Source organism: Callospermophilus lateralis, unplaced genomic scaffold (assembly GCF_048772815.1).
Source record: "Callospermophilus lateralis isolate mCalLat2 unplaced genomic scaffold, mCalLat2.hap1 Scaffold_101, whole genome shotgun sequence".
Taxonomy (NCBI): Eukaryota; Metazoa; Chordata; class Mammalia; order Rodentia; family Sciuridae; genus Callospermophilus; species Callospermophilus lateralis.
In genome coordinates, this window is record NW_027510272.1 from 4,654,561 (window position 1) to 4,668,829 (window position 14,269).

The 14,269-nt window shown below is 34.6% G+C and overlaps 1 protein-coding gene across 1 annotated transcript in view; it reads right to left on the reverse strand.

The window, feature by feature from the left end:
- Positions 1–1,908: 1,908 nt before the first annotated feature.
- LOC143386333 (transport and Golgi organization protein 1 homolog) overlaps positions 1,909–14,269 on the reverse strand; it is a 39,406-nt gene continuing 27,045 nt past the window's right edge. Inside the window, exons 15-29 of the mRNA XM_076841499.2 lie at positions 14,100–14,208; positions 13,007–13,062; positions 12,828–12,918; positions 12,518–12,656; positions 7,748–7,849; positions 6,838–6,898; positions 6,688–6,723; positions 6,544–6,611; positions 6,332–6,432; positions 6,011–6,148; positions 5,173–5,241; positions 4,993–5,069; positions 4,796–4,867; positions 3,228–3,390; positions 1,909–2,222 (exon numbers count right to left, since the gene is read on the reverse strand). Coding sequence (XP_076697614.2) covers positions 1,909–2,222; positions 3,228–3,390; positions 4,796–4,867; positions 4,993–5,069; positions 5,173–5,241; positions 6,011–6,148; positions 6,332–6,432; positions 6,544–6,611; positions 6,688–6,723; positions 6,838–6,898; positions 7,748–7,849; positions 12,518–12,656; positions 12,828–12,918; positions 13,007–13,062; positions 14,100–14,208 — 1,596 coding nt within the window. The remainder of the gene's footprint in view (positions 2,223–3,227; positions 3,391–4,795; positions 4,868–4,992; positions 5,070–5,172; positions 5,242–6,010; positions 6,149–6,331; positions 6,433–6,543; positions 6,612–6,687; positions 6,724–6,837; positions 6,899–7,747; positions 7,850–12,517; positions 12,657–12,827; positions 12,919–13,006; positions 13,063–14,099; positions 14,209–14,269) is intronic.

Below are 14,269 nucleotides of genomic sequence, written 5' to 3' on the forward strand. Positions count from 1 at the left end.
CTACAGAACTGGTACAATCAGATGGATGTAAGGAGAAGCAACTACGGATGGGTTCAGAACTGCTCAGATAAACTACGTAGAATGCATTATAGCTTACTAATAGAATAAATACAAAAAAGGCTTTAGAGGGAAAACTACTGTTGCTTTGAATAAAAAAATAAATCTGCCTTTCCTTGAAAATCTATCTTCCTAGCTGACATCACCTTTATTTAAATGCTATTTTAAAATTAGAAGTTATAGTAACTTCAGCATTGCCTTGTGTCCTGTAGAGGTTGAAAGATACATTCAAAATTGGTGTTTGTGACTTAAATTTTATTTTACATGGTTAAAAATGGCATAAGCTATTATATGGTTTTCCTCTTACACACAGCTGCTGCTTCTGATATTAAATGGAGGCTATGTAGATTGAATTCTTCCTAACGGACTCATTCTTTTTGATTCTGAGTCATCTTCAGAAGTTTAGAGATTTTGTTTCACAGAGATTTTGTTTCACACTGAAGCTTTTGCCCCTATTTTGAGAATACTTAGGGGACATAAAAAGAACAATGATATGTTCTAGGTTTCAACAATCCTATTACTTTCTAGTAAAGAATAGAAGAATATGGTCTAGCAGTAAACATAAGTACTAGGCTTTTATAATTTTATTTAAATCTTAAACCTCTTAAAATGTACTGTTAAAATTGCTGTAATTAAAATTACAGCTCTGGAGAGCTAGTTGTTAGGAACATTGTTTTAAAGACAGTAGTTACAGATTCAGGACTTGCTTTAATTGATTTTTAAATAAAATATATTTGAGTATCTGTTTAAAAAAAAGAATTTAATTCAGCCCATAGTTGCTGATTAAAGACATTATAAGCCTTAGAGTTTCATTCATTCTTTCTCAGAGGATTATACTTTTCTAATTTTTTTATCATATTCCTTGAAAATCAGTGGCAAGGTATGGGAAAGAGAAGAGTGTGTGTGTACATTTTTTTTAAAGAAATTTCCTTATTTTTTTTAATTAATTTTTATTGTTGGTTAATTTCCTTACTTTTTATAGACACAACATACCACCCTATATTTTACTGTTATAATGCAATAATGGCAAAAGCAGTAGAACTTCAGGTCAAACAACTCTTGCTACTAATGTAAACTCATTTTCAGAAAACCATTCTCACATGAACAGTGGTTAGAAAAAAGTACATGAATGTGCTACAAAAATAGAGCCACAAGACTTCTCACAAGTAAAAGAAATTCCTCTGTGTAAGTCCACAGTTGACCAAGGTCCAGCCTCCTTAACAGTGAGCAACAGGAAATATGCTGCCAAGTCACCATCTTCAGTTCTGAGAGTGAGTTTACATGCTTCCCCAATGGCACAAAGTCTCATGACGATCCAATGAATCAACAGACACTTGGGAAATATTAATAAACAATTTTTTATGAACTATTACAACAAAGAACTTCAGCAAGAAGGAAAATGAAGTTTATGATCTTTGAGTAAACATTTTTAGCGTAACAGTCTCTGTGACCAGATATTTAAAGAGAAAAATCAAGGTTATAAAACACCATTTCTCTGTTATCAACTGGAATACACTAAAAATAGGATAATGGAAATACATGTTCTTAAAGCATTTCCACAGGAAATGTCCATAATTATGACATTCTAAATCATTTAGCAATTGTATATGCTACATTAACTAAAACAAAGGTATTCCTTATTGCACGTTTTAAAGTTGGAAGGATACTCTAGTTTAAGTGGGGGATATTTAGGGGGAAAATATGTTGGCTCCAAATGTATACTGCGCCAAGGCAGCTTCATTCTAAAAACATAAGGCATTTAAAATAAACTTTTATATTTTCAAGCCAATAATCCTTCAACACAATGAATAGTTCATAGTCCACTTTCTGACTAAGTGTCAGAGGTTAATTTTATGGGCCCTGTTTTAAGGCCTGTGAACAGCCCTCACTACTCTGAGAATCGAGTGTAGGTGGAGGTTCATCTTTAAAGCCTGAAGACATTAAGTCTTTTGCAGCAGGTGGTGGCCCATAGTCTTGGGGACCATGAGTTGGAGGTGGTAATGGGGCACCAGGAATGAAGTACTCTCTTGGGCCAAATGAGCCTAAAGGTCTAAATGGTGCAGGTCCTGGAAAAAAATCACGAGGGTCAAAAGGCAAATCCCATTGTCCAGGTGAAACACCTGGTGCATATTCTCTGAAGCCTATTGGTGGATGCATACAAGGACCTGGAAAATAAAAAGGAAGTGATGTAAATACCCAGAAATTTCTGAACTTGGGTGATTTCAAGTATGTTAATATAGTCTTTAATTTCTCCCAAGCCTAGAACATCAACTGGTGAACATCCTGACTTGCCAGATGAGGCAAACTGAAATAGAACAAGTTTAGGTTATAGCCTGGCCAACCAGCCATGAAGCAACATATTAAGGATTTAAACATGGCTCTACCTAGCTCCAGGCTTATCTTTTTTCTTTCCCTACTATATAATTGCAGAATTATTTCTATCTCAAAAGAGCTCCATTTATATTTGGAAGTACTATATTACCATGACAAGATGATAGATTATGAAATAAGAACTTTACTACATCAAAGAAATTTTGATAAAAGGAAATCCCACTATTTATTATTGTATCCATTAAAAATTCATGAAGTATTTCAGCATGGACTTTACACATGCCATCAGAATCAAGGTGCATGCCCCCCTGGAAAAGGCCTTCCACAGCCACCTAATTAAATCAGCAACATTTATTAGGTCACTGTTAAATCCTCTTTAACACTTCCCTCTGACTTTTCTCAAGGTAAGGAGGGTTTGACTTTTCCTTTTCTATATTCTATAACCTACTGCTTATGCTTCCATTATGGGTGATTACAAACTTTATGTTATAGGATTTTCATATCTGTGACAAAATTTTAAGTTATGGCATGTGTCTCATCCACCTTTCCATCTATTGCAGTGCATATCAACATATTTTCAACAAACATCTGCAGAAGTAATATTTGTGGCTTTTCTCTATATAGCCCCTTATCCTTGTCTGAGATAGCTATTGCCTATCTCAGTATAAGATTATGTAGTGTCCCATATATCCCAGAAAACTGGAGGAAAAGTTAAAATGTACTCAGTTGTATCCTTTCATTGTTAAGACCTGAGATAGCAACCAACTGTTTTAGCAAGCAATAGAAATGAAAGATGAATGTGATTTATAAGTCAATCACTACTGTTCAGATCATCATACCAAATGGTGGAGGAATTGGCCGAGGCCCAAAAGGCCCACCGAGCTGAAATGGCGGTCCATACCAAAAGGGAGGTGGTGGAGGCCGTCCCATTGGGGGTTCCATGGGGGGGCCCATGAAGGGTACCCCTGAGAAAGGAGGGGGCCCTTTCATAGCCATATTAACCTGCAATTTAAGATTTGAAAGCAGTTAAAAGTTTTAAAATTCCTATGTATTAAGACAAAGTACCAACACCGATAAAAGCTAAAACCCAAAACAGGCACCTGTCCAGAGAATACCATCAGTGCAACAAAACTCTACCCACCCCTCCTGTGTATTCCCACTGACAGCTTACAGAAGTTAGAAGGATTCCACAAGAGGGAGCAGTTTGTTAGTGATTATATCTGCACAGGAAAGGGAAAGGCAAGAGGACTGGCAGAGGTTATTAACAGAGGTGATTTCTGACCAGTATGTCATGCTGTATTCACTACAACCTATTTCAAAGGGAGTCCCCCCGCTCCCCATCACTTCCCTTTCATCACAGTAGCTCATTACTTCCATATTAAGAATGAACAGAATAAAATGAAAAATACATTCTGTACCCATGTAATAATAGCTACTATTCAGAGTATCTTCAGTAAGTCTTTCATAATTATTCAACCTCTGAGATCTTTAAGTAGACTGTCTTGTTTTAAATAAGAGGGAACAAAAGCAAATGGATTATGATAATTTGTTGAAGGCCACACTGCATATTAAAGGGTCTCAATCCCAGGTTTGCCTCCAAGCCATGCTTTTCCCACCTCTACTCCTCTATAACAACGGGTGTTTGCTCTCTTTTAAATCTTCTACTACAAAGGGGTTTGGGGGTCTTATCTAAGCTGCCCTTAGATTTCTCCAGAAATGTATATTCCTGGAATATGTATACACTGGAACTTGAGAAGTATTTTCCAACACAATGCTATATACACAAATTAGGAAGACAAGGCTTTAATATTTACTTTCATTTTACTGTACACCATTTGAGATATTGATTTATCATTTCCTATGAGTAGTGAGTTTGAAACTAAACAATTAAAAATTTATTTTATTATAGAGCTGCAGAAGACCTACCAGATATAATAGCAACACAGTTACAAGAGAATGCACTTATGTGAACAAATGAGACCATTGCTTGGGACTGGCTCAAGAGGTCATTTCAGATTATCATTGTTGCACTGAAAGAGTATTTCACTTTCAGAAAACCTGATACCAATCTAATTCAAATCACTCAAAATAGGGTTTGCACAAATGGAGGAATTCTTAAATAGCATTCTTCCAAACAAAAATAAAAATGATGAATTATATAATTTATAATGAATTTACTTTGCCTTAGAACATTCAACATAAAACACCATATAAAGTTAGAGTGATAACTTTTCACATTCTGTAGTTCATTATAGTTGTACACACTTAAGCCACATTTCCAAGGAGAAAAGTAAGCTCAATATTGCATGCAATTTAAAGCAAACAAGATCAGTGTCATGCTCTGAATATCCTTCCCAGAAATGCACAGAATAAAACCCAGTTCAGTTCTCAACCTCTAAGTACTTACTCCAACTGGATGCTCAGTTAAAGAAGTAATGGTAGAAACTGAGGGGGTCTCAGGTTCTTGGGGAACAGTTTGCTTTTTAAAAAACAAATGGGATAGTACAAATAGAACACAAAGAAGGATAAAGCAAAGAGCAAGTACTGTAGGAAAGCAACATGTTCCTGCACGACCACGTGATTCACAATAACTACAGAACTTACCTTGCCCTTATCCGTCACCTTAGCTGGAGAAGAACTTTTGGAGCTGCTGTTCATGTGAGCTGGACCACTTCCTGGGTCTGTTAGAGATCAAAGAATGGATTCAGACTTATTCTAACATGAAGAGAATAAAAATCCTGCATCCACAATTACAGATTCTTTGAAATTACTTGGTCTCTTTACCAGAGGCAACGGGTTTCCCAGATGCTTCAGAAGACCATTGAGTACGAGGTAAAGGTCCATCCATTGACCCTTGGGAAAAAAGATCAGAGCCCTTGTATGTATTTTTCAGAAGAAATAAACCACTGGTGGACAGGTCAGGGTTCAACAATAACTAGAAAGCAACATTAAAAATGGGTTGCTCAGGGGTTGGGGTTGTAGCTCAGTTGCAGAGTGTTTGCCTAGCATGTGTGAGGCACTGGGTTTGATTCTCAGCACCACACCATCTACAATTAAAAATATTTTAAAAAAATGGGTTGCCCAATACATAAATCACAATTTATGAAGAGACTTAAGTAAAATAAAGAACTGCCTTGGGTTGATAGAATAGCAAATTAATACGTACTGGTCCTAAACTTTAAGCTACAGACTTGAAGTATGTGTAAGTTGGCTTTTCTTTAGTCTGTATAACCTGACTTCCAATCTTACCAAGACTACAGTCCTATTTAGAATTGGAAATAAGACTCAGTATTTCATATTGGAAATATGTATGCTACATAAAGTTTAAGGCTACTTTTATAATATTTGGAAAAGGAACACCATAGAGATTTAATTTAAAGATAAAGGTTTACACTTCACAGTGTAAAACTTAAAAGAAAAAAACAATACAGGGACCTCGAGGAAAAAAAAATGTTTTCTATTCTAGAACAGATTTTACAGAAAACATTCATTAAGATAAAGTAAGAAATTATCTTCTATATATTGTACAGGCCCCAATTCTATGTTTTCATTAGAATATTCAAAAGGGAAAAAAAACAAAACCTTGAAGTAGTTTACTATAAAGCAACATGTAAATGCTCACCAAATCCATTTCTAGGCATATCTCTTTGATTAATAGTAGCAGAAGGAGGTCTCCCAGCTGGCTCTGCTGTCAGTGAAGGGGAACAGTCTCCACCACTCACGGGGGATGGACCAAAAGAGCCATTATGGTTCAGTGGACCTAAAGACAACAATGCCGTGTTACTACTTTAAGGCAGCCTTCTCCCTGACACCAACCCCCACACCTCCCGCTTTAGCAAATCATTCAGATTATTTCATAACCATTACACACAGAAATAAAAAGTAACTTACATACATTCTGCACCAAGAAATAAAATAGCTCCTTTTACAAAGTGCCCCCTACCTCTCCGAGGAGGATTTTGTAAATTTGGTCTCCCTGGCATTGGTTTTACAATCACAGGTTCATCTTGCCGCATTGCCATCTTTTGGGTCATTTCCAGTAGTCTTGAATATTGAGAAAGAATGGGCTGAATTATGAAACAGCAATCATAGATAATATCTAGCATAACCTTAAAACACTATAAAACATACAGTAAGATACCAAAAATCACATACTTCTGTCTCAAATTAGCAGCTTCCCTTTTCTCTTCAGCTATAGCTCTTTCTGCAGAACGAGCTTTGAGCTATTAAAGAGAAAATATTCAAATTCAGTTGCGGTAGGCTATGCAAAAAATAAAGAAAAGGGGAAAAAAATCTTACCCAATTATCATGAGCTTTCTTCTCATGCATAGCAATCTGAAAAAGACAACACATTAAAAAAATGTTTTTAGGAATTCATTATTATAGCCTATAATTGTCTGTATTAGATATCAAAGAATTCTGCAACTACAGGACAGTATTAATTACTACCTGGTTTTTAAATGAGCGCTCAGTTTTCTGTAATTCTTCTTCCATCTCTTCAATTCTCTGCCTAAGAATTACAACAATTGAATAAAATTTGAAACATTCTGACCATTTCCCCTTTATTCCATCAGCTATACTTTTAAAGACTTTTATCGTACATAAGAAAAACATTTCTATAGTTATATGAATCCAGTGTGATCAAAACTAATACTACAGGCCAGGTGCAATGCCACATGCCAGTAGTCCCAATGATTGGGAAGCTGAGGCAGGAGGATCACAAGTTCGAGGTCAGTCTCAGCAATTAAGTGGGAACCTATGCAACTGAGACCCTGTGTCTCAAAGTAAAAAAAAGGTCTAAGGATGTAGCTTAGTAGTAAAGCACCAAAAATAAATAAATAAAATAAAAACCTAATACTAATAACTTCTTTATCATTTAATTGCTAGAGATTCTGAATTGATAAATTATAATTTCCTTAACTGTTCATCAGTGTGTTCTCAAGTAATTCTGCTAGAAATATCTTCCTCCTTAAAACTTTTTCTTTTTTTCAAATTATATCCATAGAAGATTTCCAAGGTCTATCAAATGCCACACTTTTGTGGGTCTTGATATAACACACAGCAAACTGATTTCTTAAAGAATTACTACAACATACAAAACCCCCAGAACTGTTTGCATTGACCAAGTTCCCTATGGTCTTGCCCACTGGGTACAAGTAAATTTTTGTTAACATTTTTCATTTGTTAAGTTGAAATTTATTTTTTCTCCTGTGTGAATTGAATGTGTTCATATCCTCTCGTTATTTATACTTCCATGCTATTTTCTTCTATCTACATAATGTAAAAAAAAAAAAGATTAAAAAGAAAGCTAACACTAATTCATTAGACACTGACACCCTCCTTTAGAAACTGAACTCACTTGTAATTTTTAACTTCCTGTACATCGGAAACCACCTTTTCATCTGCAGCTGACAGCTGCTGCTCTTTTTCTAGTCTCTCACATTCTTCTTGACTCTGTTTCCTAAAATAAAACCAGTTATCAAATCAAAAGTTTCTCTTTGTGAATATCACTTCCCACAATTCTATAAAATGCTTAGACACATAAAATAGGAATTCAAACCTGCAATTTCATAAATCAAACTCTGGCAAATCACTTACATTTTCTAACTTCTCCTCTTAATTCTCTACTTACCAGTAAATAAAATAAATGTGAAAACAACATGTGCCCCAAGGGCAAGTCTCCTGTGTGTAAGATAATAAAAACTCACTTTACTTCAATGTGGAAGATCAGGACTGATCAACCTAACATAATTAAACATATTAGGATAAAGCAGGGGATAATTCTTTTCTCGTTTCTGCCATGGGTAGGACACTAAGTATATCTTTGTCATGGAGGAACTCTTTTCTCAATCCAAGACTGGTACCATAATAAACATATAGTCAGTCAAAGAAAAAATCTTCTAGAATATATCTTTTAGCTATGCAATTAACCACAGAACATTTTTCACACTTTAGATATCTATTTCAAAAGAATTGTAAATTAAGCAAAAAGACAAATCTGAGTTTTGATAATGTCTATCAACCAGAAAAAGAAGCTAAACTGACCCACTATCAGAGTATTATCTACTGACAAGTTTTAACTCTGATCATGAAACTCAAGATGTTCATCTACTGACACAAAGGTAGCCACATTTAATGATTTAAAAAATACTATTTTCTGCTATCCTTGTACTACTTTAGCCATAGTTCCAATTCAAAAGATAATTAACTTGAAACTTAATTTTCCATAAATCAGAACTACAGTAAAAAAGGATTACTGATACCAAATAGAAAAAGGGGATTATATATTCTTATATAGCTTCTCATTTAATTCTTCAGCAAGTATTTTATGAGTGGCTATAATATACTAGTTACCTTGTAAGATGCTAAAGAATAAAAGAGCTCACTGTTTCAGGTATAAATGATGCCTAAAGGAATATAATAATTTTCCCCACTGGCTTAAGAAAGAATATGGAGAAAACTGAATCTTGAAGGACAGAGAGAATTTTGTTTCCAATTATCAAAGAGTTAGTCTGAGAGCACTAAGAACAATCAAAACATCTTTATAAGAATATAAAATTGTGTTTGAAGGGATCCAAGCTAAAAAGTCAGTGAAGATATACGTATGTGGCCAAGATCCATTAGAAAAAGGAAACTCATAATTACAAGTAAGGCTGGCACTTTAAGGTACCTTTCTCCTATTAAAGATAACACAAAGATATGAGTCTGAACCAAGCCTTCATTAAATTCCTGGGCTTAGAGGAAAAAAGAGGCTACCAATAAAGGGACCCTTAATAAAAGCCCTAGCCTTTGAGTTTAGATTAGAAAGTACTGCACACTTAAGTGATGAACAGGCAAAAAATCCAAAAGGAACAATACTGAAACATTGAAAAGACAAGTCACTTTTGAATTATCTTAATTGCTGACTAAGTTTAAAGTGACAAACTTACTCAAGTAACCTCAACACTTTTCTATAAGAAGATAACTTCGTCTTAGTCCTCAAATTTCATCTATAATTATCACAACAATGTTGGCCAATCAAAACTGACCAGGCACTCCATAAGACAAAATTCTGAGAGAAAAAATGCCACAGAAAAGGAAACCAGCTAATGGGGTTATCCGCACATGTTTTAAAATCACTGCGCTTTATATAGTCAAAAAAGTAAAGTCAAGAATATGAATTTCAGGGCTGGGAATATAGTTTAGTTGGTAGAGTGCTGCCTTGCATGCACAAGGCTCTGGGTTCAAACCCCAGCACCACAAAAGAGGAAAAAAAAAGATTATGAATTTTGTCAAAGGATTAGAAACTATAAAACCAATAAATAGTTGGGTGTGGTGACCTACCTACAGTCGAAGATACTCAGGAGGCAGAGGCAGAATTATGAGATTAAAGATAGCTTAGAAAGCAGTAAGACCCTAGTCCCTTATGAGAAAGAGCAAGGAGTCTGGGGAGGTAGCTCAATAGTAGAGCACATGGCTCAAGGTCCTGGGTTTGAGCTGTAGTACTGAAATAGGACTGGGGTTGTGGCTCAGTGGTGAAGCACAGGCCCCACATGTGTGGGGCACTGGGATCAGTCCTCAACACCACATAAAATAAATAAAATATTGTGTCGGGCTGGGGATGTGGCTCAAGCGGTAGCGTGCTCGACTGGCATGCGTGCGGCCCAGGTTCAATCCTCAGCACCCCATGCAAACAAAGATGTTGTGTCTGCCAAAAACTAAAAAATAAATATTAAAATTCTCTTTCTCTCTCTCTTAAAAAAATCCTATAAAAAATAATATATTGTGTCCATCTACAACTAAAATAATATTTTAAACCCTGAATTTTTTAAAATCCTAAACTCAATGAATGATTTTAGCAGCAGATTTGGGAAGTAAAATAAATCCTAGCACTTTTAAGACAGGTCAGAAGAAAATATCCAGAAGAAGTAAATCCAGAATGTAGGAGGCAGGGGAAATCAAATTCTAATATGCATTATTATAATCAGAAGAGAGAATGAGGTAAAATCAACATTTAGAAAAAGACTCGAAAATTCATCCCAAGCAACATAACTGCAAGAGGAAAAGTGGGTGGGGTGGGGAAAACTACACCTAGGCACTTCCCAATACAACTGTTAAAAAAAAGAGAAAGGACTACAGAAACTAGAAGAGGGATAAGACCAAACAACAATGATAATGGACTCCTTAAAGAAAAAATTTAAAACAGATGGTAATTAATTGGATATTTTTAAATTGCTAAAACTAAGTAACAGTCAAAATTCAGTAGCCAAAAGAAAGATCCTTTAAAAATGGAAACTGGTTTTAACTCTAATCATGAAGTTCATGTCAACCTAATACAGATTATAAAGGTAGTAATATTTAGTGAATAAAATACTATTCTCTGTTTATCCTTGTACTACCTTTGATACACTAATCAAATCTATCATTAAAGGACAATGTTCAAATAGAATGAAAATAATTTCAAATAAGAAACCAACAGTGTAGAATGCAGAACTACAGAAACTTTAAATATGTGTATAAATTGAATGAATGTCTTGTGGAGTTCACAGTATATGAAGTACTAACATACAATGGCACAACAGTTATCTGATTCAGGAGCTACTTAAAGCCCATAAAAAAAAATAAACCTATTAATCTATGTCAGGTTTTTATTAAATCCAGAATATATACCATGGCCTTTAAATTATGAGAAGATGAATAAAATTATAATTATATAATTATAATTCCATTATAATTTATGATTACATCAAGCTTATACAGGGGATGAGGAAAATAATTAAAAATATTTAAACTATTAAAAAGATACAAGGAAGAAAAAAAGAACAGGTCATCAAATAGAAAGCAAATTCTTCATAAACCACACGCACATATTGACATGGACAGACTTATATTTTAGAAAGTCCACTCAAGCGGCTATAGAGAAAACTACTAAGAATTTGAAATAAGTTATATACAAATATAAAAAATGGAGAATGAAGACAGATGATCTAGGTTAGAAACAGAAAAGATGACACAGGCATGAACTAACATAGTACCTGGGGATGAGTAAAAAGAGTAAAAACCACCGATGATGACTGAATGAATTTTGGAGGAGTTGAGAAAAATAGTGCTACAATTTAACTGCATTACAAAAAAATTAATTGCCATTTAGGTCATTCAGATTACTAGTAGGGACAGAGAAAACAAGTGTTCTTTTAAAAAAAAGTGATAAAATGAGAAATGTTTCTTTGAAACAGGCCAGGAATTTAGAACTGGCCTGAACAAAAATTTGAGATTCTAAAAAGGTCGCTTGGAGATCACAGAATTTTAGAAAAGTTAATGGAAAGGTTTCAATATTTAATGCATTAATTAGGCAACAGAAGTCAAAATACCTAAAAATAGTTAGGTCTGTAAGAAGGTCTGTCTTTGCTTTACAAGATATATATACCGAAGAGTAAAATCAGGTGCAAACAAATAAAATCTGACACAACCTATTTTTAGAGAATCCAAGTATTTTTGTGGATTAAAAACTTCAAATGAACTTTCAAAAAATAACTAGCTCCACACTAAGAAGATTAATATATAAATATATTCTACAAACAAGTACTTCTGTAATCATAACTCCTAAGGTCCTTGCCACAGTTCAATTTTGTGTGAACATCTGAGATAGTCAAGTCCAAAACTTGTACCATCAATAAGTAAATATTATCCCTTTTTGAAGTTTTTATTCTACTAAAACATGTCATTCCAAATCACTCAGTATTTTTAAAGGTCCAGAGTTAGAGATACAAGTTCAAAACATTAGAATTACATAACTGATCACAATGAAAGGTAATTAAAATAAATAGGGAGATCATAGAAAGGGTCTAGAACTTTGAGAGGTATTTCCACATCAGTGACTGTTAATACCATTTTACCACTTCCAGCCTTCATATGAATTTGACAATTGATTACAATGTCCTCACAGCCTTAGTTTATGGTTCCAACTACCTCAGGACTCTTAAGACTGACAATGGAAAGAAAAATGCAACTTATAGGAAACAAAACACAAAGGAAAAAAGACAAATCTCTACTTATTACAACTAGAAGAAATTGTAAATAATCTTAAGAAAACATAAAATTATCTATTAGTTCACACAGTGATAACAATAACAAACAATGAAAATCTTACTTTTGTAGTGCCATCTCATTTTTCTGGTAGAGTTCATTTAAAATCTCCACTTTCTGCCTTAGAGTTTTGCATTCCTCTTCCAGTCCAACTTTAGAAGACTGTAGTGAATTGCAGTCACCTTCTAATTTCTTTATTTGGTCTGTAAAGGATAAAACAGCTTATCTCTATATGTGTACAAGGACTTAAGAACTTGTTTGAGGGAGTAGTGCCAAGAAAAGTAAGAAGCATGAAAGCAAGAAGCCATTCTTTATCTTTCCAATAAAATTTTATGTCTTTCCAACATGGCAATTTCTTCTCAAAAAGAACCCACCTTTTAGATTACATTTTGTGGACATCGAGGCTCTTAGCATAAGTTGTAAAAGTTTTAGATCCTCTTCAACTACTGATATTGTAGTTTGTGTCTAAAAATTGCAGAAAAGAGAGGTATTCTTAAAAGTGAGGCACAGGAAGAATTCACAGGCACTATGGGACTCTTACAAAGAACTATACCCGAGAGACATCCATCATCTGCTTAATTTGATCTTTGATCTTCTCGTTCCGATCACCTAAAAAACAAAAGACTTTAGCTTTTTCTTTCCTTACTTTTAACTCTATATTCTCCTAACTTCCCCAAACTAAATAATGATTGTGTTCAAACACCAGAAGAAAAAAAATCAATTAAATAACTAAACTGATTAGACTAATGACTTTTAAGAGAATTGCAAGCTTAGATTTAAAAAAAAAAAGGAGAGAGAGAGGTGAATTTCAGGCTGGGGTTGTGGCTCAGTGGTAGAGTGCTCACCTAGCATGTGTGAGGCACTGAGTTTGATCCTCAGCATAAAAATAAATAAAAGTACTGTGTCTGTCTTAAAAACAAAACAAAAAAAAGGTGAATTTCTAGTTTGCACAACTAAAATGTTATCTATGCTATTCTTGTAAGATAAAAGCTATTCTTCTCTCTCAGATCTATCTTCACCTGGGCAAGTAAGTGTCTTATTTAGAAAGATTCAATCCTCTATTTTCTCCCTGAATCTACTACCAGGTGTGGTTTGAAATACTTGCTATGTAAGCAATATCCAACTTGGGAGAAAACATCTAGAAATATTTTCCTCATCAGTAAACACTGTTACACTCCCTCTCTCTAGCTTTCTGATAGTCTCTAGCCTCTGTTCTCACAGCCTTAGTTTATGGTTCCAACTACCTCTGGACTCTTAAGACTGACTGTGGACCTTAAAACCACAGAGCCATAGAGATGATGAGTATCAAAATCAACTATCATCTGCATAAGAAATAAATTTCTGTTACTGTACAATGTTCAATACTCTAAGTATTGTACAGGATGTGACTATTGTAGCTGCAGTGTACTTACTAGTTTTCAATGGGATAGAAAAGGTCAGTGTTCTTCACATGCCTATTGCTACATTATACCCCAGCAACCCACCTCTGCCAATGCAACAGACATATCTATAGATCCAGTGATATGTGTCTACAACCCTGAAGCTTAAGAAGAAAATCAGCCAGCTGAAAAGCGGCATCTGTATAAATATTTAATTAAAGACAGGAAAGCAAAAAAAGGATTCAACCTCCCTGAGACTGATCTTACCTGCTACCTCTCCGTTGGTTAATTCATCTGACTCATCTTCTCTATTTTGATCCTCAGATTCAGATTCACATTGTAACCGATTCAACTGTGTGATATAATTAGTCAAAGCCTAGAAAAGAAGCAAAAGGTTGGAAGACTCTCGATTTTAATTCAGAAGATTCCAGGAGAAA